Source organism: Anser anser (assembly GCF_964211835.1).
Source record: "Anser anser genome assembly, chromosome: 3".
Lineage (NCBI taxonomy): Eukaryota > Metazoa > Chordata > Aves > Anseriformes > Anatidae > Anser > Anser anser.
Genome location: NC_139722.1, coordinates 96,038,222 through 96,065,782, shown reverse-complemented (window position 1 = coordinate 96,065,782; position 27,561 = coordinate 96,038,222). Strand labels below are relative to the sequence as shown.

Sequence of the window (27,561 nt, the reverse complement as noted above, 5' to 3'; positions counted from 1 at the left end):
CTGCCCCCATAGTAGATAAAAGAAGTACTTCATTCCCCAGAGCTTTCAGTCTGTCTCTCCATTCACTATATTCTTTTAAAATTGAGTCTGTTTAGCTTCCACTGCCAGACACTCTGGCACAGTTCCTCAGGCACTTAAATATCATTGCGGATTTGGGCTTCCGAGCCTACATCTTATTTCCCTCTGAGGGGGAGGAAGCTTTGCAAGTAGAGTTAATTTTGCTATAGAGGAAATAAATGCCATGAAACCTTTCTATTAGATTAAAACTGATAATAAAAAACAACCTCTGGCCCTCCATGAGGTATGTCTGTGAGCTGCAAAGCCCCAGTTCCCTGGGATGCTGTGGAAAGGCTGGCTTAGGTGAGCATCTTATGTGGTTGGCTTCCAGTGAAGCCCAGGATAGTTCTTTCCTCCTGTATGATCTCCTTCTTTTTCTGTCCTCCAGCAGCATGTATGGAGTGCATCCAACCCTCAGAGAGCACAGATGTAGCTACTCCATAACAGCTTCTGAAACATCCCATGTCTGACATAAATAAAAATGACCTTTAGTATCAATCTCTATCTCTGGCTGACAATAATTGGCTAGTCATTTTATAAAATGACAAGTACATGCAGTATGCTTGGCACAAACTTCACCAGTATGGGCAAGATGAGATTTCACAATTCTTTACTGCACAAAGATACTAAGAAGGCATATATGTGTGTTTGTATATATGTCTCTGTGTCTGTATATGTGTGTACACACATACACGCACATATATAGTCTATAAAACTATGCAATAGTATTTTGCACACAGAAAACCATACTTACTGTAGTGTAGCAGCCTGATTCTGTTAACATGCCAGCATAAATCAAGGCAGCTGTATCTAAATCAGCAAAGATGTAAGTAGAGGCAAACTGCTTTCAGTGAAGAATTGGGTGTAGATTGCCTAGCTTATCTGGAAGATGGAAGAAATAGCTTTAGACAGTTTAATATTGTCATTTGTCTTGGAAATAGAAACCAGAGAGTTGGCTAATTTTTGTTTTAAACTCTAGGTCTGATGGGATAAGGCTGTCTGATTCTAATGCTAGCATATAATTTTCTGTCTTGATTTAAAAATACAGCTAATCTAGTAGATTTTTGGATTAAATAAAATCTTGCCGCTGCAGTGTGTGTGATATTTCTGGAAATCACTATATGATTTATTGAGTGAACTCTAGTAGCTGAAAATATTTTATGAATATTAAAAATATATTCTAGGAAGTTACATGTGTTTTCTCTGAAATGTCTATGGCAGTTTCATTTCCTGTGGTTTCATAGTTATTAAATGTCATTGTTTCTTCTTAGAGCATATGATCTGAGCTCTCTAAACCAAAAGTATGTCTGGAAGGGACTCATTCAATTTTCTTGCTTTATATCCTGTGTCTTTCCACTACATAAAAGAACTTTGAATCAATGCTTTCTGCATCATTCAGCATTTTTAATTATCTACACTTTCAACATCAGTTACTCTCTAATGTCATACTGCAGGTTCACTGTTGTTTGTTTGTTGGGGTTCCTGATTACAGATGATAGTTAATGCTGGCCAGTTTATGACTCCTACAAGTCTCATCAGGTGTTAGCAAGTTCTCATTTTCTTCTGCTTCCACTTACATGCTGTGGATGGAGAGAGAGAGTGGTCCTGAAATGAGCTTGCATGGGTTTTGCTTAATATTCAGGTGCATGTGCTTGTCCTTTTTAATGATGTGTCTCAGACTTCACAATGTCATACAAAAGGCAGAGAGTTTTCAAGCTTTTACTTAGTTTCATTCAATATTTGCCATTCTTCTTCTTCTGAAGAGAATAACAGGATATTATCCGGTACAGGGCCTGATGCATTTGATGTTTATATGCCATTCACTAATAAAGCACACAGGGTTTGAACCATGTGGGTTGTTAGTCACCAGTATCAAGAAGCAATCGGTAACTGTTAACGTTTTTCTCGGATTGATGTAAACAAACTGATCTGTTTGTGGTTTGACAATCTGCTGATTATTTTTCCCAAGTCAAAATGTGTTGTTTACCTTCATTTTGTAACTTATGCCAAGATGCTAACAGGCAGCTCAGATCACAAATGTGTTCAGGCAAATAATTGTCACTGAAACAATGGCTTTGTAATGATATGTGCTTTCTGTCAGTGCTAGCTTTTATTTTATAGAGTAATGTTTTCTGTAACTCCATTTGGGGAGTAGGAATTATCCTCTAGTTCACTAGCAATACTGGGGTATGAGCAACCCTGTATGGCTCAGTTTATTTTGCCACAGTAGCACAGAGCTTTACCAAGTGGGCATGGAGATGCCCCTAACAGTGTGCCCTGCGATGGGGATGTTCCTGCAAGACAGCAAAATAAGTGTTTGACTTCCCACCTCTGCACAGAGATAAGAGCTGTCTCTAGGTCATTGTCTTGTGACATTGACCTTTTCCTGAGACTTTTGGGTTATAGATCTCTGGCTGTGATTTGCAAGAAGAGAATGAGCTTGGCTCAAATCTTGGAAAGAGTAGAAACCAAGCCCTGTGGGTCCTCAGTGGAGGTGGCTGCACCCTCAGAGCAAAGCATGGCAGGGTGGCATTTAAATGTTTGTAGAACCCAAATAATTTTGCCCTGACTTCAGCATAATTTATCTCCCGAACCAGGGACATATGTTTTTATTTATCTATGTAATGGTCATATATATACACCTGTTGAGTTGCTCTTCAAAAATATAAAGTGGTGTTCAAATCTTTGTGGTTGTGATGCAATTTGATTGAATTACCTGGTCAAAGATCTTGGAGGTATATTTAACCTAAAGCAACATCAATTTGGAAAGAGTTGTTGTATGTGATTCACAGATCTTCAAACAGGAGAGCTGTCTGCAGAAGTGAATCTTATGCATGCATTTGGGTTTGATTTACCTAACAGCAGGGTTTATTTCTGCTAAGGTGCTGAACAGGAACTGTTGGATATATATTGATTTGATATATATTTTCCCCCTAGCTTTCAAGCTTTAATAAAAATTTCAGTAATAGTAAAAGAGAGAGTTTTTATGGACTTCCACAGTTTCTGTACAATCACTGATATCACTGGCTGGATCCACCATAAGATCATTTTGTGCCAGATAGTGCTGGCACTTGTGGGTTGAGATATTTACTCTGAGCTGCAGGGTGTATATTGACTTTGTATTCTTCATTATTACTTTAAAATCAACACTTTTAATTTGGGTCCAACCAGCTGTTATTCTGCATAGTTTGATGCTGAAGAGTTGCTTTACAACTATGTGTGTCTTCAACCAGAAACGGACCAGGAGGCGATAACCTTTATTAGCCTGGTATGTTTATTAAAGTGCACTCTGAATAATTAACTGAAAATAAAATAAGTAGAAAGAACCCACAACTCACTGAAATCTGCATCATGAACACAAGTTGGTTTTGTAGGAATTTGAAGAAAGAAAAAAAAAAAAAGCTTCCTTTACTTATATGCTATGATGGTGGGAGTGTTTTTTTACGTGCATCTGTTCTATAACATAAATGTGGTTGGAGATCTGAAATTGGAGTACAATGAATGCTTTTAACACCAGAGTGAAAGTATTATCTTCATAAAATTAGAGAATATTGGTTTACAAGCATGAATAAATGCTGTGTGGGTTTGAGGAAAGAGTTTACTACAACACACCTGATCAGTTAATTGATCCATCTAGTCTGGTTTTCTGGCTCTGGTAGTTTGTTACTTCAAAGGAACAAGCAGGATCTAAAAATAAAGCAAGCATGGAGGAAGGAGAGTTCATCTCTTGACTTTTGCAAGCTGTCAATTGATTCATTGCAACGTGAAATGTAGTTGGCATCTGATCATTATCTTGCCTTAACTGTTCTCTGTTACTTTTAAGAACAATGGGACAGTCTTGAGCTCTGCTGTTGATTTCTGTGATATGCTACAACATGATCTGTGAGGGTCACTGTTTACCTGTGTTTTGCATAAAGTTGTGTTGGATTTTACTTGTGCAGATACATAATGTAACCGTGTTAATCAACATATTTTATTATTGTCTCATAATTCAGCACTTAATAAGGAAGAATATATTGAGACTGTATCGAAACTTATTTCAATAATTTTTATAATGCAGCTTAGCTCAAAACCAGAATAAAAGTACACTATCAGGTCAGACCTATCTAGCTTAGTTGGCAATTGGAGGTACTAATTACAATGAATATTTTTGATCTACGTTGCTGATTTATAACTGACTCTAACACAAGGTCTTGCTCAATTTGAAATGCTATCATAATGTTTATATCGCTCATATAAATTTAAATGCTGTAATAATAGAAAACACAATATATTAGTAGCTAAAAGGGTGTGTCTTATCTTTCTTTTCACAAAACTTAGCATTTTTCTCACTGTTCGAACATTTTAAAGGCACTGAAAATCCACAACCTCTCTTGATAATTTGCCAAACAACTGGCAACATTGGGCCACTTGCCTTTTCCCATTTGAAGTTAAAGGGAAAACTCCTGCTGACTTCCAGGCTAGGTGAAATACAGGCTTGGGTAACTGCATATGCCTGTAGGTAGGTTCAGACTCCTTTGAGTGTGCTTCTAAGCTTTCAGGTCAGCCAGCTCTGGCTTGTGACTCTGGACAGTCCTGAGTGTGTCGCAGTAATAATTCATTTTTGAAGTGTAGTGCAGGTATGTTTTTTCTCTTCTGTGTAGTAGAGTAAATTATAGTTTAGAATTCATATTTGTATAAAGGCATTGTTTCTGAGTCTTGGAGAAACCATGGGCAATAGATGGACTCAATAGATGTACGATTTGGATTGAAAATCAGTACCCAAATCAAACAGCAGGTGCGCCTTATTTAGAAAGAGAAGGAATATGTTTGAGTGGAGCCTTAATTCTAAACCCTGAAGTCTTTAAAGGTGGAAAGTATCTGTAATCTAGAGGTGCTTAAATTTGCATTCTGAAATTTCCATGGCTCGCAGTGCCTCTGAATGTGTGAAGAGCTGCTGCAGATCATCATACATACTAGTGTATTTTATCCATTTACTGTTGTGTGAAATACAAACATTTCTGTGATATGAAGTAAACCCAGAACTAGCACTGTAGTAGTTACCTCCAAACTGGTAAACTGAAAATACAATGCTTTGATACCCTAGATTCTTCAGCTGTAGATGTTCACTCAGGGAGCAGGCAATACTGCAGACAGACAGGCCTATCGATACCAAAGGTAATCAGATAAATTACTCCCTCATTCAAGGGACACTTGTCTGTTGTAGGTCACATCCATAATAGTCTTAAGGACAGGGCTCAGGTTCTCAAATTAGATCCCCTGTTATTAGGAGAACAGAGCAAAATTCTGCTGTATGCTTTACTAGAAAAGCTAATGAGCCTAAATATATTATAAATTAAGGCCAACATATCTCAGTTTTTCTCACCAGAAGTACGAACACTCGTGTAAAACACATACAACATTTCAGTTTACTGAGCTTTGGGGGTGATAGATATATTAAAGAAATATTTTCTGAACTTTCATTTGAGTTATTACAAAAATCAAGACATGGTAACTTCATGCTTTTTCAAGCATGTAATCGATAAAGCTCAACATCAGAAAACAGGTTAGTTAAATGTTTAATAATGTAAAGTGCAACATTTAAAACAAAAAACAAAAGAACAAAAACAAACAAAAAAAAACAAAGCCCACATGTTTTAGGCTATTTTAAATAGAGACTTCTACAGCTGGAAATCCAGGACCAAGATGCCATGATGATAGTGTGGTGCATAAGCAGCATCCCACATGGTATACCTGGCATGTTACTACCAGCTGTGATTGGTACTGCATTGCCAGATTTGTTAACCAGCTAAAGTTACCTGAAGCAAGTACAGTGATGATCTAAGTAATGTGTGATGTTACTGCTTCTACTGCTTCCCCCTTTACTAACACACGTTCCAATTTTTGCCAAGGGATTGAGATCCTCAAATAGTAAAGCAGATAGTTTCTTTTTTTTTTTTTTTAAATTTTTAAGGGCTTTTTATCTAAAGATCTCAGAAGATCTGTAAACTACCACAAATATAAGCCCCTGTGCTGTGGGCTTGATAACTAACATACCTAATCTATTACTAATGGCAAAACTGAGGCAAAGAAATGAAGAATGTTCTGTAAATAAGCACAACAATATCTGTCCTATCTCCTTTTCTTCACCTCACAGAGGACACTTGCACTTGAAAAGCTTTCAATTTATTCCAGATACTAACACTTATATTACTATATAGCTAATCCTGCTACTTGGATCTGTTTTTATTTGCTTTCATGTAAGAATTCTTGCTTTGCTTGTTTTTAACAAAATTACAGATTGTAGATTTTGCTGAAACATTAACTACTTGGGGAAAAAAAAAGTTATAATAGGGTATAACACTTGATTCCAGTGTAATTATTGTGTTAGACTGTTCAGATTTACAGGCGTTCTGACTATAAACTTATTAAGATAACATAAGTAGGTTAAAATTTTTCTCATCAATGTCAGCTGGTACAGAAACTAACTATAAGGCTGCTTGCGTTTTGGATCCTGAGCAATGTAAAGAGCAACACATTCTTCTTCTCTTTTCCAGAAGTACCTGGAAAAATAGAAAGAGAGGTGATTGAATGTGTAGGGGAGGTGGGGAGGACAAACCAACTACCAAACCTAACAACTAAATACCTTGATGCTCCTGAAAAGTAGAGGAATTACAAACAATTTCTCTTCTGACTACGTTTGTTCTATTTCCATATTGGTATATCTTGCTATATTTTTCAGAACAGCTCTTCGTAATCATCCATGTAAGCCAAACATCATGACACAATGGGGAAGAACATCTCTCTTCTTATGGATGAAGCAAGGGGAAATTCTGATCTCAGTGATGTAAGGATTTAAACAGATTATTTTAACAATATAAGCATCTAAGAATTGATGAGTATTTTTGCCTTGTGGTCATCACCTTTGTATTAGGTGTTTATGCCAGTTTCAGAGATGGCCAGAGATCAGTATCAGCGTACAGCAGTGATATGTACAATAGTGTGTGCCTGCTGTACAGGTCTGATAAATGCCTTAATCCAATATGATCTGTGCTGGCAGATCTCTGCACATGCATCATGCCAGGATTTTGAAAACAGTCTCATTGATTGACTGCAGGACTGGGAATTAATTTAAGAGAAGTGATTTCATAGAAGCAGTGGACATAATGGTGGAGGGAGGAGGGGAAGAGGTACTTGTTGGAATCACAGGTGCAGAGAACCATTCTGTGCAGCTGGAAGGTTTCAGGTCTTTCAGCAACGGCTTCTGGTGTTATTTAGTGATTAGCAAACATCATCATTACTACTTATTAGTTTTTCTTTGTTTGCTTGCTTTTTTTTTTCTGTAGGAAAGCAGACCATTTGTAATCATCTGCCTATAGTTTGCTGCATTGTATTACTAGTGGGTGTATGTAATTCTTCACGATGGGCACTTTATCGACCTATGCCACTTTTCACAAGAGTTGGCAAATACTTTCCATTCCTTCTGGAAACTATTTTCACCAGTTTTTCTTTTTACATATATTATGTGTACCATGATTGTGAAACAGCCTTATGCATCCTATCCAGGAAGAAAACTGTGCTCTTGGTCTGGCACCCAGATCTCACTGTATTGATTTTGATTAAGGCTGATCTGAAGCTTAGAGGATTTGCTGTTGCCATTTAGCATTAGCATTCTTGCCATCTACCTTTATGCATGGTCTTTTGTGTGCTGCCTTTTCTTGGTGTTTATCTTTTATTTTCCCCAGCTTAATCATACAAGGTGAACTAGAATGAATGCCTGGCTTTGTTTCCTCCAAAAGACACTTCTGCCCTAAGGAATAATGCAGGCTATTGCAAATCCTGCAATCACAGAGGCAATGTTTCTGCACCAGCTGATGCCCAGCTTGATATGGACCAAATAGACAGAATTTATGTTGTCGGAGCCTGGGAAATCATGCTGTTGAATCGCTCGTCTCTACTCACAGAGATTGGGCACGGACAAGCAGGCTGTCACCAGCAGTTAGAGTCAGGGTTTTACCATCCATAGTAACTGTAGATGCACCCTCCTGAAGGGAAAGAAGAGACAGACAGCTTTTAGTTTTCCATGTCCTATCACCAGCAGAAAGAAAATGCTGAAGGTAAGTATGGAAATCTTTCCTACTGAAAGAGCACTTCAAACAAAACACTGTTTTACAAGATCTAGCTAAATATTCAGCTGATCTTCCCCATCTGACACTATTAGCATCAATAAAAACATGCTTCATGGTTCGTTGTTCCTCATCATAAAGCAGCAACCTATTGCCTGATGCCTTAGGGATGTGCTGCTACCAATCTAACACAGCAGCCTGCCAGTTGGTACGACTCTCTGGAAACTTACAGGGATAACCTGCTGTAGTACTTCAAGCTCCTCTTCTACTTTACTGATTCCTAATACTTTTTTAAGTCTTGAAAAGAAGTTCACAAGTCAGCAGGGAGCTGACAGAAATCAGTAATAGGCATCCGTCTACACTGGAACAGACTCATCATTATCTTGTCAAGCAGAGGAACCAGATTCCTGCCAGCAGCAAGGTCTTGATTGCACAGGCTGCAGTGAGCTGCAGTGTAAACAAGTGTCTTTCAAGAATATTATGTCTTTAATTAGTATTTGATAGTCCCTGTGAATTTCAACAGAACAGGAACTGATGGAAATACCTGCCTTACGAGCTAGTTTGACTTGTGTAAAGGGAAACCAGCTTTTCTCTGCTGTTTTCCCCTTGGGCTGCAGGTGTTTCTTTGAAGCCAGGAGAAAGAAGAGCATCTGGATCAACTACCACTGTGCTTTAGCATAAAAATGATCTTGGATTTTTATTAGCTTTGTCTACCGAATTCCAGCTGGAGTTCAGTATGAGGACAAAAACTTCAAGGCAAGTACTAATAGGTGATGATTTTATCACCCAGAGGCATTCTGATGTATTTGCAAGGTACACCCTAGCAGGAATCAAAATCCCCACCTAGAACTGATAGAGGATGGCAGTAGTTTTGTCCTCCTCATACAAGATGAGGGAAAAGAGGGATTATTTTTATGGTGGCAGTTTACAGAATTTTTTTTTCATGATAGTTTAAAGTCAAACGATGATTCCTGTCAATGATGGCTTCTGTGAGAAGGAAGGTAATCATTAATTTTTGTTGCTGGTAGTAAGAGGCTTTACAACTGTGCAGTTTGCTCTGTAATGTGAATTCATGGGTTAATATGTGTGAATTGTCACATACCAGTTGCCATATCCAGATATCTGAATTACTTTTAGTTTTTTCAGTTGTTCCTGCTCCATAAGCTATAACCTAGGAAAAAAAAAGGAAAGAAAAGTAATGGATTCATCCCAGTGACTGAAGTGTACACATTCATCTTTCTACAGCATTTAAACATTCTATTTTTAAAGAAAAATCTTCATAGAGGATGACATTATTTTTACAGACATTAAAATTCACATTACGTTTGGTATTCTCATATTGATTCCTACTGATAAAAAGGGAACTGATCACACCTGCCACTCCTTATGCTCTTCTGCATCCTCACTTATCTACTCCTTCTGCCTCCTCCCACTCTCTGCTTTGCATCTATATCCTTCCTGCTTCTGTTCTTGGAACAGGCGCTTCCTCCTCATGAACTCAGGGCCCTGTCAAGAGTGTGTTGAAGTCAAAAAGATTCTTCCATTAACATTAAAAAGGCTGTAGACCAGACCTTATTTTTCTCATTATCTGCCCTTTTTGTGTTCTTCCTGACAGTCCCACACTCTGTCGCTCTGCTGTCAAATGTAGTGGATTCTTCAGAATATGACTCCAAGTAACCCAGGGAGAAAATATGTTTTGTAAACCATCGTGCATGCAGCATAGACATTCAGATGGTGACAGCCTCATTTACACTCAAGCTGGACTGTGTTTGACAAGGCTGAGAAGTACAGTGCTCTAGCATGGCCCTGGCTGTCCAGGTCTTTGTTTCCATTTTATGTAGATTAAGGAGGGAAAAAAAAGTGTATTTACACACTTGAATTAGATTTGGCACCAAGAGTGCTGTACAAACATATAGGGAAGCTGAACACACTTGTGAGCAGTGTTAGCATCTTGCTGGTATTTCTGATGTGGGAAATAAGGGGGCGGGGAAGCTGTTTTAATCCCAAAGGAAGTGAGTGGAAATAAGGTTTGGGTTGATTCTGCAAATGGAAGTATCTGAGATAGGAGTCCCCCGCCCTAGGCGAGTTGGATCAGTGGCCAAAGGTGGGCATTTCCAAGGGGCAGGGCAGGCTACGAGTGAATTGCTTTTTAAAGGTGCCTGATTTTCTCAGCAGATAGGGTTGCAAGGCCTGGATTTGTTCAGTCTGAACACGAGGCACCTATTATCTGTACCTTTAAAAATCTCCTCTTTCATAGAAATTAAACCACCTACCTCTGTTTCAAAGTTATCTCCAAAGATACTCAAGGATTGCTTCTGTTTTATTTCTCTGCGATGATCGTTCAACCAGCCGTGGAAGGAAAATGGCTCCATAACAGAAGTGGAATTCAGTGGGAAAGGTGTTTCTTTCAGGATATCATCTGTAAACGCAGCAGAGGACTATCAGTGGCATTTTCCTTGAGCTTCGCAAACTTTTTACGGTTGCTTACAGCTTGAAGAGTTCGATTCACAGGCATTACCTAGGTGAAAGTCCATAGCATGACCATAGCACTGTTTGCTATTACAGTTATCACGATGTAGCACTTGAGGTTAAGATGCGTGTCTTACTTGCCTGTATTGGTGAAGTTGCTTCTCTGAAGCTGTTGTCAGAATTGTGCATCCAGGCTTCTTAAAAACAAGTTCAAACAGTATGTGATAGACTAGATAGTCCTTCTGGACATGCTCTTTGCTCTCTTTCAGACCAGCTTGTGCTTTTATAAAAACTGATGTATTGTTTTTGAGCCTTTGCTGAGCAACCCCTAACATGTCCCCCTAGGAGAGGAATGAGACCCCCTGAACCACCTTCCTCTCTTTCACATAGTCAGTACTGGCCTTTGTGTTTCTTCTCCCCTAGGTGCTAAAAACACTGGCCACAATGAAGCAACCTGGTTATCACAATGTTAAATTGAATATAAAGTCTTTTCTCATGGTGCTCTTGGATTTGTAGGTGGATTTAATTTCCAGTAATTCTCCTTCATACCTGATTTACTTTAAAACAGCTGGAGGACTGAATGCAGTTTCACTGTATCTAGTAAAATTCAAGACTTGTGCTCCGTGTTGCTGTGAGTTGGTAAATGACTAAAGTTAATTTTGTCTAGCAGTGAAGTTCAGAGACAGGGTAATCACCTTGGGGATCCTAGGTAGCTGGTTCTGAGAAGCCACAGGGGAATGCCTCTAGAACAATTTCATGTCAGGATGCCAACTAGATGCAGGAAAAACTCACCATACGTCTGTCTCCCAAAGGCATTGAGCTAATAAACTCTCAGCCAAATTCTAGTTACAACACAAGGAAGAGTAGGTTTTTTCAAGTATTAGGGTATTCCTTAGGCAGAATTCTTCTGGTTCTTTTCCAAAGCCACATTTCATGGCTCTGGAGTGTTTTGAAAGCATCACTGCAGTTTTTCATGGAAGGCCATTTCAGATGCAGTTTTTGAACAGTGTGAGAAGGTGGTCAGTGCATCTAGGGCACGGGAGTATACTGCATAAGCTGCTGCTATTTGATGGATCATAGCATGCACCAAATATCCATGTTTATCTCCAGAAGATCTGGATGGGATGTTAACTTTTTTTGTTGTGGAAACAGGTTTTGTCATTAGAATAAATTCTCTTTAAGAGTAAATTCTACTCTAAATAGAATTTATTTATTTATTTTTAAGAACAAAAAAAACCAATACTTTACATTAGATTTATTCTAATCTGGGCCTGGAAACATTAACAGGAGCTAGTCTAAACACTATGTTTTATTGTTTTATGACACTACAAAGCAATGTTAGGGTCATTGTTTCGTGATTTATTTTCACACCGCAATATATCTGATTTTATTTCTCACTTTCACAGGTTCATCAAACTTGCTTTGGAGGTATTTAGAAACGCTTGTACACTTTGTCCTTAAATTATAGATACATCCAACTATACCCACTGCAAAGTTGTTTTTTTTTTTTTTTTTGGTTAGGGAGTAATACAAAATAAATATCTAAAACATCATGATGCATAATCTCACCCAGAAGGAAAAAAATCAAGATGTTTTATCAAAAGGTACTCAGAGCAATTAGTATTCCAATAGCTTTTAAATATTTCATTAATAGTAGCAATCTTCACTTTCTAAAGTAATATGAAGATAGCAGAGAATTTTCTGTTATCAGACTAAAACAGGTCACTTGAAATTAGAAAAGCCTTTTGTAATACAAGAAAGACAACGGTAGGGCTTTAGTAAAAAAAATGTATAGTATTTTGTAATACATGTGTGTTTGTGTGTATATATATACACATACACACAAATACATGTATAGATTTTTCATCTCTTACTCTATCGCATGCTATGTCTACCTGTATCTACATCTCTCCCTATATATATATATATATATATATAGGTATACATATACACACACACACACCAAGATGCCATGACAGTCCTGCTCAGCTCATGGGATTACACCTTGATCAAGAATTCCAGCGTCAGGCCAACATCAGTTCTGGCTTCACATGCTGGAGAGTGGATAGCAACAGACTGAGGATGGGCACTGTGAAGTTTTCTGCAAGCAGAACTATAAATGCTCCCAATGATTTACAAGGAATTTGGGGTTAAAAAAAAGGAAAAAAAAAAAAATCTGATTGTGTTCTGAGCAAGAAACAACACAAATCTAACAATGAAAATTAATTATCAATTTCTTAGTCGGTATCTTAACTTCTGTCACTTATTCATATTAAGCATAATTTTGCTAGTTTTCCTCTTTCTAGTGATCAACTCTTGATCAACAGGATACAGGATGTCCCATTACACAGGGCTACAGGAAAGCAATCTACTCATACTTAGGGTCAAGGCAGAGTGTAACACATCCTGCCTTTTTTTTATTATTATTATTTTTTACAAAGAGCCCACACATTGCAAGTAGAGCTTCATTTCAAGTGAAGCCCTGAAGAACTTTCAGTCTTCTGACATTTTCTTGTCAGTGGGCCCTAGTTTGTGATGGGGTTTGAGTTTATTCCTAATTCAGACAAGTTAACAATACTTGGCCAGTAGTAGGACAATGACCTCTGAAAACAGTCTGGATGAAGTCAATGTTTGGTGTGAGCCACTGTGATGATTCTCTTGCCTGTTATTGCAGAACAAATAGGAGAGCACTGTGATGATGACGTATATGACATGATGCGTCTGACATTGTTAATGACCTGCTTGACTGAGTCCTCATCTAAAGTCCTCATCTGCAGATTATCCCTTGAAGCTGAAAGCTGCACGTGCCCTGATCCCTGTGAACTTGAGCTAATAAAATACAGTGAGGAGAATCCAGTACTTTGCAATCTCACATGTACCGGGATTGAAGCCTGGTGCTTTCAAAGGAACTGAGTCTTTCTTATCAGCCCAAGGCTTATATTTAGTTACTGTTGCATATATTTCTGCTTAGCCTGTATATTGGCTTTCAGTAACAGGATATGTGAGTTGGTGTGTTTCTGGATTTATTACTTTATATTAACACTGTGAGACAAGGAGACCTTAGTGATAATAAGGATAAAAAATAAAAAATGCTAGAATTGACATCTTCTTACACTTTGCTAAGCTAGTCAGCTGAAAGCCTTGTGTATTTATCTCCAACCGATGTATCGCTAAGTGGAATACCAAATCTAATATGTTCCTACATGTTGTACTGTTCAGGAGATCCATTTAAATAGTTCAATAGTTAAGTCCATTTTTGGAGTTCATTACTATTAAATATTCATACCCCAGCAATGAGTTCTTTATGGTTTTTATAGCTCTTTCCAGCTTTAAATTAGAATGTGATGATATCATGTTAAGCTGAAAAATACATCATGTTTACGGAATGAATTTATAAATATTTAAAAACAGAAAATTACAGTTTTCATTGGTTGTTGATTTCAGTTAAACAATAGAGACTCTATTGAGACCGAGAATATGAAGTTGTGGGGAGAAAAAGAAAAGGACAGAAGGCATGCAAGAAAACTGCCAGTGCTCGTACAGCTTGTTCCTGTCTCAGCTTTCCAACGTGTATGGTCCCAGGTATTGTGAGCACAACCTTGACAGAGAGACAGAGACAGTCTAAGGGAGAGCTGGGGACTTGTTGGGATTACTGTATTTCTGATAGCAATAAAGAGGATTGCTATTGGCTAACAGGTAGATGTGCGTGCATTTGCTTATCCCAGACTTGCATGCTACTTGGGAGCTCCCCTTCCCCTACTCCAGTGATATACCTAAACTTTCTTGTCAAGCATCATCTCATTCTCCCAGAGCGTTTCTTAAGATCTACTAACCCCAAGCTCTTTCCATAGCTTTCTTGCGAACCTTGTTTTTTGAGATTTGTTGCAAAGGAAAAAAAGCAATAAAGTCTATAAAATACAATACATTGAAATAGTGTCAACTATGAAACTGATTACGTTGGCTTTATGAAAAACTGTATTTTTTCAGTGACATGCCATTCTTCACTTCTAGGCAGCACAGTCTAGATGGAAAAATCATTGACTCTTTAAATCATTTGGTATGTTCTTACTAATTGAGAAAGGCCCTCCACCCTGAGTGATGGTGCTGCCTTAGAACCAACCCATCTCTGCATGCTGTGGGCTCATCTCTGAGCAAGGACACGAGAAATTCCCTTACGAATAGTGTAAAAGAGGTAGGCATCCTTATCCAGAGGGGAACACTTAGATCCTCTTTATTTTGTTCTTATCCTTTAAAAAGCATAAAAATGGCCTATGCTAGGGATAAGGAGTTATTTTAGAATTGTGTATTCATTTATTTCTATCTACTTTATAAGCATCCCTTCCATCTCTTAAATAATACTATATAATAATGAATAGTTCTGACATGACAGTTTTGCAGATTTTCATGTTAAATTGCCAATGCTGGCAATAATTTATACACTGGGATGTTATTCCCAACATGCCTACCTAATTCCTTTGAAAAGTCAGCTTCATTCTCAGTGCTAACAGAAATGTCAATGAGACTAGTAGGAGTTTAATACCTCTGCAAATCAAATCATTTAGAACCTGTGGACCCAGGGACATAATTCTAGGCACCTGTGTTTAAAAAAAAAAATAGTAGTTAACTCATTCCATACAAAAATCCAGAATGAGAGCACTTATTGACTTATTACATAGGAGGTTAGTTAGTTCATTTCAGTGTTGTTAAGTATAGATGCGGAAAAATTTAGCTGAAAATTCAGCACTCACATGGTGTAATCATACCTTTCCCTGTGTAACTGTATTTATTTCTGTAGTGTGCCCTGAGAGTTGGCATGACTGCTAATTTATGGCTCATCCATGTAATTATTTCTGGACACATTTTTCTTTGTGCCATTAAATCTATGTTAGAAACTAAACAACATTTTTTTTCCTAATTGAAACAGGAGTTTGATGTGAAAAGCCTTGAAAAATATTTTTGTAATAAAGAAATATTGCATCTTCAAAAGGAGACATCACCATCCAGGAGGAAGGGAGTAAATTAGAACAACAAAAATGCAGGACTTAGGCCATATTTCTGTTTAAAGGCTTGTCGTGATCTAGCTGGGTCATTGTAATTAAGAATGCTAAATTGTATTGAGATATACTGGCTAGGGTTCCAAGTACAATCCTAAACTCGGGAATCTTACCTTTTGTTTCTGAATCTGCCTTTTATATGACTGTGGGCATTTCATTAATTGTCTTTGTGTGTAACATCTCCCCCCATAGAAGAGGAAGTTCTGTGAGACCTCACTACATTTGTGAGATAAGGCTTTTTACAACATGTGTGAGCTATTATTACTAAATAGCCTTAGAAACACTAGTGAAAATGTCAGACTGACACTATAAGTGAGTTTTCTGATTCAGATGTTACTGTCTGGGGGACACTTAAGAACATGAGGATAAAAAGAAGCTACCTTATTAGAGAAGATGTACCTGCTGTGAAACTGCTCTGAGCTTTAGAGCTTTAAAAATATTATATATATATATATATATATATTTACCAGTCTGAACAGAAAGGAAAACAATTTTATATGGCGTTTCTTTCAATTTCCAAGATGGGTTTATTATATACATTATGTATTTAAAGGTCAGCAGTGGCTTGCTTCCCACAGTGAAGCATTGGGATAGATCTCAGAGAATACAGTTTATGTTCTGCCTTCCTTTGAGGAGGCTCAGCTGAGACTATTGTAGGAGACGCACTCTTCTTCCCAGAGATTTTTTGTAGTTGCTGTTTGATGACTGCTGTCATTAGTGGTTCTGGGTCCCTAATGAACTTCCTGGAGTGCTCCTGGCTCCAGGAAACATGCAGCCGGCAGGCCTGGCTTTTGGATGATACCAGGTTTGGGATTGAAGAGTTTAGCAGAAGTTTTCATATGACAAATTATAGCAGCCAGTGTATTTCAGACATAGTAAAGGTATTTTATTAGTGTTTTAAGTGTTACTAACTTAGGTTGGTTGTGGCCTATCTGGTTTGTCTGAACTCTTCATCTACAGTATTAGCTATACACTCAATGGGTGTGTATATATATATATATATATATATATATCTGTGTGGTATAAAGAGTTGTTAAATACAAAGGAAGGGGAAATGGATGAAGCCAGTGAGTGTCTGTGTGGTTATATAGGACTGTAGGAGTATATTAGATGATTCTAGTCCCTTCTTCAACTTAGGCAGCTTTTACTGTTCAGGTGGGCTTCAGGAGAGAGATGAACGTGACTTGGGAAATTCTTACAGTTTCTTGTGCAATTTTGGTGGGTCCAGGCAGTTCAAAATGCTTGACTATTTTTGTCACCTTGAATACCATTCTGTCCTGGAGATCTCCTGCTAGCTGTTTGCAAAATACATTCCCAAGAGAAACACTTCTTAATGTCTAAACGCTCATATGCTTGTTCTTCTAATACAAGTATTTGAATCAGAAAGAAGTCACATATTATAGAAGACAAGTACTAATCTAGATATGTTGGAAGTACTTAAAAGACGAGAGGAAGGAGAATCAAATATTCAGTTTTCTAAGCTAAGTTTTCTAGCAAATTAAACTTATTTCCAAAATGTTTGTTCTCATTTAAAATAAAATTAAAAAACCATATATTTAGAATTATTGCAGTGTACCTTCAACAGAACAATAAATACCTATATAGTTATATTAAATTCAAAAGAATGACCATACATTTGCCATTTTGTAAATGAAGACAGAATTTCTTCCTTTCCCTCTTTTTATTATTCAGAGGTACAGTTTTAATTGAACTCATTTTTCCCCCTAGCCAGTTTTCTTTATATTTTTTTCTTATTTTCAGTTATCAACATATTTTTCTTTTGATCCACTTGACTGTGTATGCCAGTGAAACAACTGCAAATACTGTCTACAGAGGTTGTACTAGATTAGCTACAGACTTTTATAGCACTGAGCTCACTCTTATATCTTGTTTAATAGCAGTACTGAAACTAGAAAACATTTATAGGCTATACCTTAGGCTGTATGGTATTCCTACTCCAACAGATTGAATAAACTGTTCAATTTTTCCTACACATTCAGATACTTGGGTTTTGTCAGGTCTGAATCACAAGCATAGAACTGTGGTGTATTCTAACAATACTAACCAAATTTAAAGTCCAAATGCTGAATTACCCTAGATACTCCTAGAATCAATGCAAGTTTTGGAAGTGAAGTCACTATAGGACTGGTATTTGTGTCATATTTCTTCTACATGTCCATTGACTATAAATCTTTTATGGGAATTAAAATTTCATTGATGATTGGAAGTAGATTAAATAATTTGGATAAGTCAAGAAGTGATATTCTGCCTACACCATCAATATTCCTAAAGAACATTTAAAATCCTAACTTAGGAAAAGTCTTTTCTCACACTTTTTCTTCCATCACATTTCACGTAAAAAGCATGGATTATTTCATTGAGTACTAGCAAGGTAAACTTTTGAACTTCTCAGTACTTCTGTGAACAAAGTTCAGCCATTACTGTTTCTCGGAACCAGTGTTTGTGTCTGTCTGAACTGTATTTAAATGTCTCTCGTCCGCACTATAAAATTGCGATGAAATAGAAACTGTGAGAGCCTTGCTTCCAGGCTGGTTCAACCAAAACCAGCAAGAATTGTTTTGATAATTGTCATTCCTGATGTCAAAATTTGTGTAAAGGAAAACAAACAGGCAAACATACCTTGAGTGATCCATGTTTAGCCTATGTCCTAAATATATTCATCCTTATTGATAAAGGAAGCGAGACTTTTTCTCAGGCCTTATCTCCATACAAAAGAGGCTAATAATTTAGTAAAAAACAGTTCCACGGAAAGTGCCTCAGATAAGGACTGCACAAAATGTGTGTTTCTGATTGATTGTACTTGAATATTCTTAACTCTTCTAAAAATGTGTCTTTTTAATAGCTATTGCTGCCTCTTCATATGTTCTGAGTACCCTGGTTTGAGGGACTTGCCCTAGTGTTGGCCAAGACAGAAAGCATAAATAAATCAAGAAGTCTGGACTTAGATGTGGTGGGTTTTTTTTCCTTTTTTTTATTTGTTATTTTTTAAAAAGGCAATTGAAGCTTGATTGATTCCATTTATAGCTTTCCCGTATGAGTGAGCTGCAATCAAGGTTTTCTTTGAAGATATTTTTCATCCCTTTCTCTCTGAAAAGGGGAAGCAACAGTTCAGATTTATGTAGAGACGAACCTGAGAGTGCTTCAGCTGGCACTTTAACACTGAAGAGATCCTGGATTTTCAGAAGAGAAACTAAAAGAGGCTGAAATCCAGCTCTCTGCATAGATCAACTTAAATTTTGTTAAAACATGTCCTGAGTGAAACATCATGAGGCACTGGTGGTAGCTTGTTAAATATTACAAGTGTTATGCTGATTGTTGAATTCTGCTTCTAAGGGAAAAAAGAAAGAAAGAAAGAAAGGGGGAGAGGGAGAGATGTGCAAGAGAGGAAGAGAGAGAGGAGAAAGGAAAAGAAGGAATGGGATAATGCTTAAAGGGGGAGAGAGCAAGCAAGCAAGTGAGAGTGTGAGAAGGGGGGAGGGAGGGGAGAAGGAGAAAGGGAAGCTGAGAAAGAATGAAAGAGAGAGATGGGGAAAGGGAGAAGAGGGGAAGAAAGAGGCAAGTGAGAAAATGAGCGAGAAGGGGGGAGCATGTGCAAGGAAGGAGGGAGAGGATGCAAGCAAGAGAGAAAGCAGGAGAGGAAAAGAACAAGCAGGAGAGGAAAAAATGAAAGCAAGAGAGTGAGAACAGGGAGGGCAAGGAGAGAGGAGGTGTGAGAAAGTGAGAGGGCAAGAGTGTGCAAGAAAGAGGGAAGCCAAGAGAGAATGAGAGAATGTGAGAAAGACTAGGGAGGAGAGAGTGAGAGCGGAAGAAAGCTAGCGGGAAAGAGAAGTAAGCAAGAAGCGGAGAGAAAGTGCATGACTGAGAAAGAAAGTTTTTAGTTTTTCTGCTTGCTTGCTTGTTTCTCACAAGTCTCACTGACAGGAGCTGCTACCTTAAAATTCTGTAACTAATGATGTGGGGTCTTTTTGCCATGTACAAGACACCACTGAGACTTTCAATATCTTATTGTCAATGAGTACTGAAAACTGCAAAACCTGAGCTGTTTGGTAGGCTGAAGTCCTGCCATTGAAGTTTGTTGACTCCCTTTTGCTTGTAGCGATAGTTAAGCCACAAACATTTCAAATATTTGTTGTCTTGACTTGGAGGCTAATCCAAGGGAAGAAACTATTCAGGGGAAAAAGATGTATTGAGCTCTCAGCAAAACAGGTACCTTTATTGCTTTACTGTTTTCTTTTTTGTTGTTGTTGTTTTTCCTCTTGAAAGAAACAACTTTTTTTCAGCTTTAATTAAAGTTTTATGTCTTTTGGCTTTTGCACAGCTTTTGAATAACTTACAAGGAAAGGACTTTACTGGATTTATCAGTAAGAATTTCTCAGAGTTCTGTGTTTAAAAAAAAAGGCAGGAATATATATTATAACTTCTGATTGACTGTCAGGTCTATTCTTTAGCTCTAATCTTCTGCAAAAATATTGACAATATAAATCTTTAATGTCCTTTTTTTCTGCTTTGATATTTAATAGTTGGTTTCTGTCATAAGCTCTTACTTCATACTGGTGAGGGACACTTACTGGAAATCACCATATTGAACAAGATAGCATGTGTGAGAGGATTTTTTTTTATTACAGCAGCATCTAGAGGCTTCATCTGAAATTATACTTCCTGTGCTACTGTGAAGACAGTGAGACAGTAGCTGCCCTAACATCCCCCCCCCCCCCCCCCCCCCCAAAAAAAAAAAGGTGAGGGGGGCAAAAGAGAAATATAAAGGAATTATTTGCCTATTGGGATAGTAAGGCATGCCATTTGGGTCATCTAGATCTGTGAGTGCTAATTTAATGCATTAACCAAGATCACTACTACCTGGACAACCTTGAGGAGTGGGCCCATGTGAACCTAATGAGGTTCAACAAGGTCAAGTGGAAGGTGCTGCACCTGAGTTGGGGCAATCCCAGACATGAGCACAAACTGGGAGAAGAACTCATTCAGAGAAAGACTTGGGGGTTCTGGTGGACAAAAAGCTCCACATGATCCAGCAGTGAGCGCTTGCAGCCCAGCAGGCCAACTGCATCCTGGGCTGCCTCAACAGAGGAGTGGCCAGCAGGGCAAGGGAGGGGATTGTCCCCCTCTGCTCTGCCCTCCTGAGGCCCCACCTGGAGTGCAGCATCCAGTCCTGCGGTCCCCAGTACAAGGAAAGATGTGGATCTGTTAGAGAGGGTTCAGAGGAGGCCATGAAAGTGAACACAGGGCTGGAGCACCTCTCCTATGAAGAAAGGCTGAAAGAGCTGGGGTTGTTCAGCCTGAAGAGGAGAAGACTCCAGGGAGACCTCATTGCAGCCTTTCAGTGTTTAAGTAGGGCTTATAAAAAAGATGGAGAACAACTTTTTACTCAGACAGATAATGATAGTACGAGGAGTAATGGCTTTAAACTAAAAGAGGGTAAATTCAGATTAGATGCTAGGAGGAAATTCTTCGCTTAGAGGGTGGTGAGGCACTGGCACAGGCTGCCCAGAGAAGCTGTGAATGCCCCATCCCTGGAGGTGTTCAAGGCCAGGCTGGATGGGGCTTTAGGCAGCGTGATCTGGTGGGAGGTGTTCCCTGCCCATGGCAGGGGGGTTGGAGCTAGGTGGTTTTTAAGGTCCCTTTCAACCCAAGCTGTTCTATGATTCAGGCTGGTGTGATAATAGTCTTTTGGAAGACTGGAAAAGCCCAAATTAAAAGAGAAGCATTTTCATGGTGCATATAGATAGAGAGAAGTAAGATTATGGAGATAAGATTTTCTCTTTTAAGAAACACAGAGTCTTTTTGGAGAAGCACATTTCCTAGTCAAAGACACAATGCTGAAAGCTGCTTCAGCTGCAGTCTTTCAGGCAGGTTTTTGTCTGGCTTACTGTTCCCTAAGTGCAGGGGCTTGTAGGGTTGCTATCCCATACACAGGACTCTTCTGTGAATTTTTCATTTTGGTCGGGATTATTACCTATCACTATCCATGTTCTAGGTCTCTGCCCAACAAACTCAAGAGTGCAGTTATGACTGGAGTGTCTTCTCCAGTATGGAAGTTGCAGTTTCTTTCCAAAAATAGATGCAAAATAAAAATAGGGCAAGACAGCACGGAAATGAAATATTAAATGAATCAGACCCTACATGAACTAAAAGCACATGTCTTTCCTTGGGCATCTTTATTTCCTGAGTGTATAGTTATAGGTAAAGCAGAACAAGTAGCGATATAGTGTGTAGGACCAACTCACTAAAACCTCATTCTCCAAAGTCAGAGATGATTTTTTCTTAATATAAGACTGGAATGGCATGCAAGAAAAATATAAATACTGAGGTTTCACACTGTACAGTTAACCGATCGGTCATTGTGATGTCCTCAGATGAACAGACAGGATATTGGCTTTTTCTTTTTGATAATCATGTATATGGATTTTACTTGTGGTTGGGGTAATGAAAGGAAGTACTTCCCCAAACAATTTTCATGTACATCACAGAGAAAGAAAAGCAGAAACTTAGTCATTTTACGTGGACGGAATCCTTGTTGTTCAATCAGATATAATAATTGTTCTAATTCTGAAATTAATTTACATTACCTGGATTTGGTTTTCCAGTTTTATACTGCCTTGAATTGAAAAACCTGAAATAATAAACATTAAGCAAGAGTAAAAATTTATGTTCATGTTCTGTAGGTTAACAGAGATTAGGCAGCAATGCAAAAAAATAGCTGTGCCAGATCCTCAGCTACTATCAAATGTATTCAACAGGGCTACCCCTATTTTGCTGACAGAGGGTTTGGCTGAAAATCCTCAAAAATTCATGCCACTAAAAAATTTCCTATTCTGGTGTTATACTGATTTTGATTTCCCTTGCTTGCTACTTGCACAAGTTTACTTGGATCATAGTTCACATTTAGCAAACATTTCACAAATCCATAAGTTAATTGATGACATTCACACATTTCCTGGAAAGCAGCTGCTTTTTACAATATCTAACAAATTTGCCACAGTCCTGATTATTGATGAATAATATGGATTAACAGTATTTAAACTAAGGCAAGCAATAAGAGTGAAAACCTCTGAGGTAGCTTAGAGTTTTACCTAGTTAACCTAGCATCAATTTAGTGTTAAATTTTCATTCAGTTTTTGTATTTAGCAAAAATGTATGCTTATTTGTTCACAAAGTATGTTCCAAGTTTCAGTGGGTGGCACTTATTTTTTTTTTTTTTAAATCTGATTTAATGATTTTAGGGTATACAAGGTAAAATTAAAGATCTACAGAGCAGCAATTAACTTCTAACAAGTCTATGAAAAATGCAGCATAAATAGAAAATGAAGTATATTAGTCACAGGCTGATAAAGATCCATTAGATCATTTCAAATGTCTTTTAAAATTTACACAGAAAAAGACTTACTCTTGAATTATTGGTATAAGTTGAGTGCCAAGATCTTCACAGTGAAACCACTTTTCAAATAGGACATTAGTTGATTCTCCAACATAGTACCTGACAAAGTAAAAACATTATTCTTTTTTTTTTATTAACTAACAGATCACACATTCTTTTCAATAAAATATCTACTTGATGTATGTAAGTGTGTATTATTCTCAAGCGTGGTGTACTTTATTCTGAAGTGTGGTTATTTAGGGAAGCTTTATTTTTCCCTGATTAGCTGACTGGTGAGGTGCTTAAATTTCTGTCAAGAGCCTAGTAGTTCTGCTGATCAACTACAGATAAGTCACCAAATTCCTTTCGCAAACTTTCCAGATTTAACCCTAGAAATTGTTTTCTGCCATAACTCTTTGGGACCAATAAACCCCACTTCGGGTATGGTTACTACAAAAATACCTGTCCCCAAATACAGTTTCCAATAACTGCTTCCAAGCAGCTGTTAGATAAATGTTCATTTCTAAGAGACTCCTCTTGCTTATTGCTCATGCATGGGCAGATAAGAATACGAGATGGCTTATGGATGTTTGAAAAAATTTGGTTGCATAAATTTGGAAAATGTTGTTTAGCTTGCCACTCTGCAAAGTCACTTTGTGTTTTACTTGCATTATTTTGTCTTAATGAATAAATAAATTGTGCTGAGATCAACAGGACAAAGTAGCTATTGTCTCTGGGATGACAAATATAGAATTTACCTACAGATTAAAAAAGAATGACTACATCGCAATGGAGGGATATTCCAGTACTGTCACTCATAGTGACAAGTGATTGTAAATAGGACCTGTGTCCTTTGGGTTAAAGTGACTGGAATTCAGGTTTAAAGGGGTAAACGAGGCTTATATGATTATACTCTGCATGTATGTGTATTCATGTCTGTCTTATATATCTGTATTAGTATTGTCCAGCAACTTTCTAAGGGCTCTGCACTTCTAGTTTTGCAAAAAGAGTGTACTGGGAAGAGAGTAATGTTATTAATGCCTCCAACATAAGAAAAGCTGTGCTATGAGCACAAATTTTGGATACCTGAGAATCTACAGAGAAGGGAAATGTTACAAATGTCTCTTTTGGAAGGAATATGCACCTTGCTAGGCATTAAAGAAAGAATACAATCTAAAAACTAAAATCAAACTTAGTTGGCTTAGTTTGCCATAGGATTAAGTTTTGCTAGTGCACTTTTATTATAATACAAAGCATGTAATCATTACCTAGGTTGAAACACTGAAACAGGCTCTTTATTCTTCACTTGCACAATAATCAGCATGCTGGTGGCTCTGATTTATGACTGAAGCTTGTAGGCATGGTAAATAATGTAATGGTAACATAACATTAGACCTCGAGTCTGCATACTTCAAAGCAATCTTTGCTGCAGGTGGGTGGAAGTGAGAAGCTTGACAAGAATAGAAGTTCTGGTTGTAAATCCTATCTCCAAGGAGCATGCACAGAGCCAGCGTCACTTCAAAAGTACAACATGATTGTTCACTTCCTAAACTTCAGGCATCTTTGTTCGTGTCAGTGTGAAACCATGGCCACTAAACACCTCTAAGTGATTTATTTTCAGGTACTTGATTAGATATTTTCAATTAAGAGTGTGCTTTGTTAATCCAATTATTTTTTCCACCTGCAAACCATATGGTAGCTTCTGATTAGTTTAAATTCTCACCAAAAGCATGACTATATCAAAGTGCAAATCCCTAGATCTACCTGGGGTTCCTTGTAAAGCCGTTCAGTATCTTTGTAACTCATGGCATCCACAAGCTTCACGTATGAGGTAGGTTACTTTATTTGAAGCTACCTACAGCTACTTATGTTCTTTTATTACAAGTGAACGTCATTTTCTGAATCACTAGCCAATTGTTTCTAGCTCAAAATATCTTTTTTAATAATGCCAGTGCTCAGGATTTATGGACCTGCTATGAAAATAAAAATAAAAAAAAAAGTGCACAGATAAACACTGCTTCAAGTTAAGTGGATTTGTCTTCAGCTTCAAATCCATTCAGGTGACTTTCTGAATTATCCTCCTCTTAATTTCCTATTTCTTTCTCTAGAGTTCTTTGTTTGAAAAGTGTGTGTATATATATGTGTATATATATACACACACACACATATATATATTTCTATCTCACATATTCAAAATTCCCCTGTTTTGATATGGCCCATGCAACAATCAAAACTGTAGACAAAAGGACAAAACCAGCACATTATAGATATTACTGCAATTTTAAATCTTTATAAACTACTTGAGTAGCTGTGAACTCACTTTGGTCCACTGAATCCAGTTAATAACAAACCAGCTTTTCTAACTTGGCTATCACTGCTGTGACTTGCATTCTTAGACTTATGAATTCTGCAAGGCTACAGAACAAGGCTCAGTCCTGCTCCCACTAGAATAGAAAATAAATCTCTCGTTTATTTGAAGACATTGTTCTCATAAGGCAATAAAACCTAGGCAGAGGTGTTTACAATGTAGAGGGGTTAGTGTTAAGAAAATTGACTTTTGTTTCTAGCTACCCGCACACTTGCCAGGAAAGCTGCTCTTCATCCTTTTGTTTTCAGTGCCTACCAAGGAATTAATGTTCTACTTGCCAGAACTGATATGAAAATCTCTTTTGATTTGTGCTGTTACAAAACTCTGAGATTTTAAACTTCAGGTGATATTCATAGGCAATATATAGGTTGATAGCTCTAACCACAGGACATGTTGTAAAGACAACTCAATGTGTTCCTTGCTAGACTAAACCAAATGCTAAATGAGATCTGTTTGTGTATTGATAAACATGTATGGACAAAACTAGTAAAAAATTGCCAGGGTGAATCTATTGAATTATTGCAAATGTATAATACAGTATTGTATTGACATGAGAAACTAATTCTATATTATGTATCTTAACAAAATAGCCAAGAGTTATACTTCACCTGAGCCCATCAATTTCTGTCTTTAATCTTTCCCTCTCAATCACAAGACCCACAGTGTCTGCATATCTCTGAGGAGAATGAGGTATCCTAGCAGGTAGGAGAAACATCTGTTCAGACAAAGAAATGGGAAAGCATCAGTGGTAGGAGGTCTTTGTTTTGCGTATCATCCTTCTCCTGTCCCAAACCTGCAACGTCCACTGTCCCCGCCTTCCCCCTGCTCCTTTTTGATCCGTGCTGCTCCCTTGCAGCTGCATTCAGTTTGGTACCAACAGCCAAGCAGATGCTGCTTTTTGCTTTCTCAATGAATGATGACCATTGATTCAGCAATCAGTATTGCCTTTATTGCAGTGAGGTCCTCTCCCCCAGATTGATCATCGTTGCTAGACACAATTAAAATGAAAATCTAACCAGTTACTCTGTCTGGAATCTATGAATTTACTGCAATTTCTCAGTAGCAGAAATGGAAATAAAAAGCAAGTTTGTTGTCAGCTCAAGAAGACTTGTAACGTAATCATCTGTGTGTGTCCCTCCAACACAGTGAGACCTGTGATTGTGTGATGAGGAGAATTCTCCAGAATTAATTAACAAATACGAGGGGCTACTTACTCATGCAAGTCACAGAGAATGGGCAACATTTGGCTGGGGAAAGCCTATTACTGAAGCCTGAAAATAAATTTTCTTCTAGCAGCTATTTGACTATGTAGGAAGGTGGTAAGCATGTGCTGGTTTTGAGTGTAACAGATTTCATAGCTGAGTTTGGGCATGTCATTGTAACTTCACTGTCTACAGGACAGAGCGAATGATAGTGCCTCAGCAAGACTGGTGTTGGTCTTCCCGCTACGGATATTGTGTGCTCCTCCTTATTAATGCTTCTGGTAAATGTCCAGATCTCAGGTGTGGAGTCTATTACCAGACTCTCCCCATCTATAGGTTTGAAAGCTTAGATCTGTTTCTTCATTGGAAAGGTCGTAATGCTTCTTCTAGTGACTGTGCTTTGTCACAATGCTTCTTCTAGTGACTTTAAGCTGTTGGGTCTAATACATGTCCTTCCCTTTAAAGACTGACCCCATTAGATCTAATATTTGATCCTCTCAAAGACTGAGAGCAGTTCAAGCTTTTGACAATGAAAATGAGTAGCAGTAGTGGCACATCTAATAACTTGTAGTAACAGCAAGTAAAACACCTAGTCACAAGCTCATTAATAGCAATGAAATCTGTGCTTTAGTAAGTCTGCTACTACATGGAAAAACATCTGAATGAAGGTGGATACATTTTGTCCATAAATTGCTCTTTAAAAACTGTTCTGGTATTATGATGGTTGTGAAAGCTAGCTGTGATGACTAAAGAAGGCTGAAAATAGCCTAATCTCTTAACTTCTAACATTCTAAGCAGTTTATTTAATGTGGTGTTTGGGTGGGTGGGCAGTATTTACCTGACAGTGTGTAAGTAAAAGACTAATTCGCTTGAATTCACGTGGCTGATTCTATGCCATGAAGGGGAGTAAGAA

At 37.8% G+C, this 27,561-nt stretch overlaps 2 protein-coding genes across 6 annotated transcripts in view; one reads left to right on the top strand and one right to left on the bottom strand.

Moving 5' to 3' along the window:
- The window catches only part of MTA3 (metastasis associated 1 family member 3), a 199,007-nt gene extending 192,124 nt beyond the window's left edge, over positions 1 to 6,883 (top strand). For all 4 annotated transcript variants that reach the window (XM_083828826.1, XM_083828830.1, XM_083828832.1 and 1 more), the window contains one exon: positions 6,779 to 6,883. The gene's annotated coding sequence lies outside the window, so the exon portion shown is untranslated. The remainder of the gene's footprint in view (positions 1 to 6,778) is intronic.
- Positions 5,443 to 27,561, bottom strand: part of HAAO (3-hydroxyanthranilate 3,4-dioxygenase) — a 35,270-nt gene continuing 13,151 nt past the window's right edge. The window contains exons 4-11 of one of the 2 annotated variants that reach the window (XR_014581537.1): positions 26,055 to 26,161; positions 23,109 to 23,198; positions 22,291 to 22,334; positions 10,436 to 10,581; positions 9,265 to 9,333; positions 7,999 to 8,081; positions 6,086 to 6,599; positions 5,443 to 6,045 (exon numbers count right to left, since the gene is read on the bottom strand). Coding sequence is in view for 1 of the 2 variants with exons in the window: in XM_083828836.1 (XP_083684962.1) it covers positions 6,521 to 6,599; positions 7,999 to 8,081; positions 9,265 to 9,333; positions 10,436 to 10,581; positions 22,291 to 22,334; positions 23,109 to 23,198; positions 26,055 to 26,161 (618 nt within the window). In the remaining variant the exon portion in view is untranslated. Of the gene's footprint in view, positions 6,600 to 7,998; positions 8,082 to 9,264; positions 9,334 to 10,435; positions 10,582 to 22,290; positions 22,335 to 23,108; positions 23,199 to 26,054; positions 26,162 to 27,561 lie in introns of both variants that reach the window. The other variant, XM_083828836.1, reaches the window with a different exon arrangement.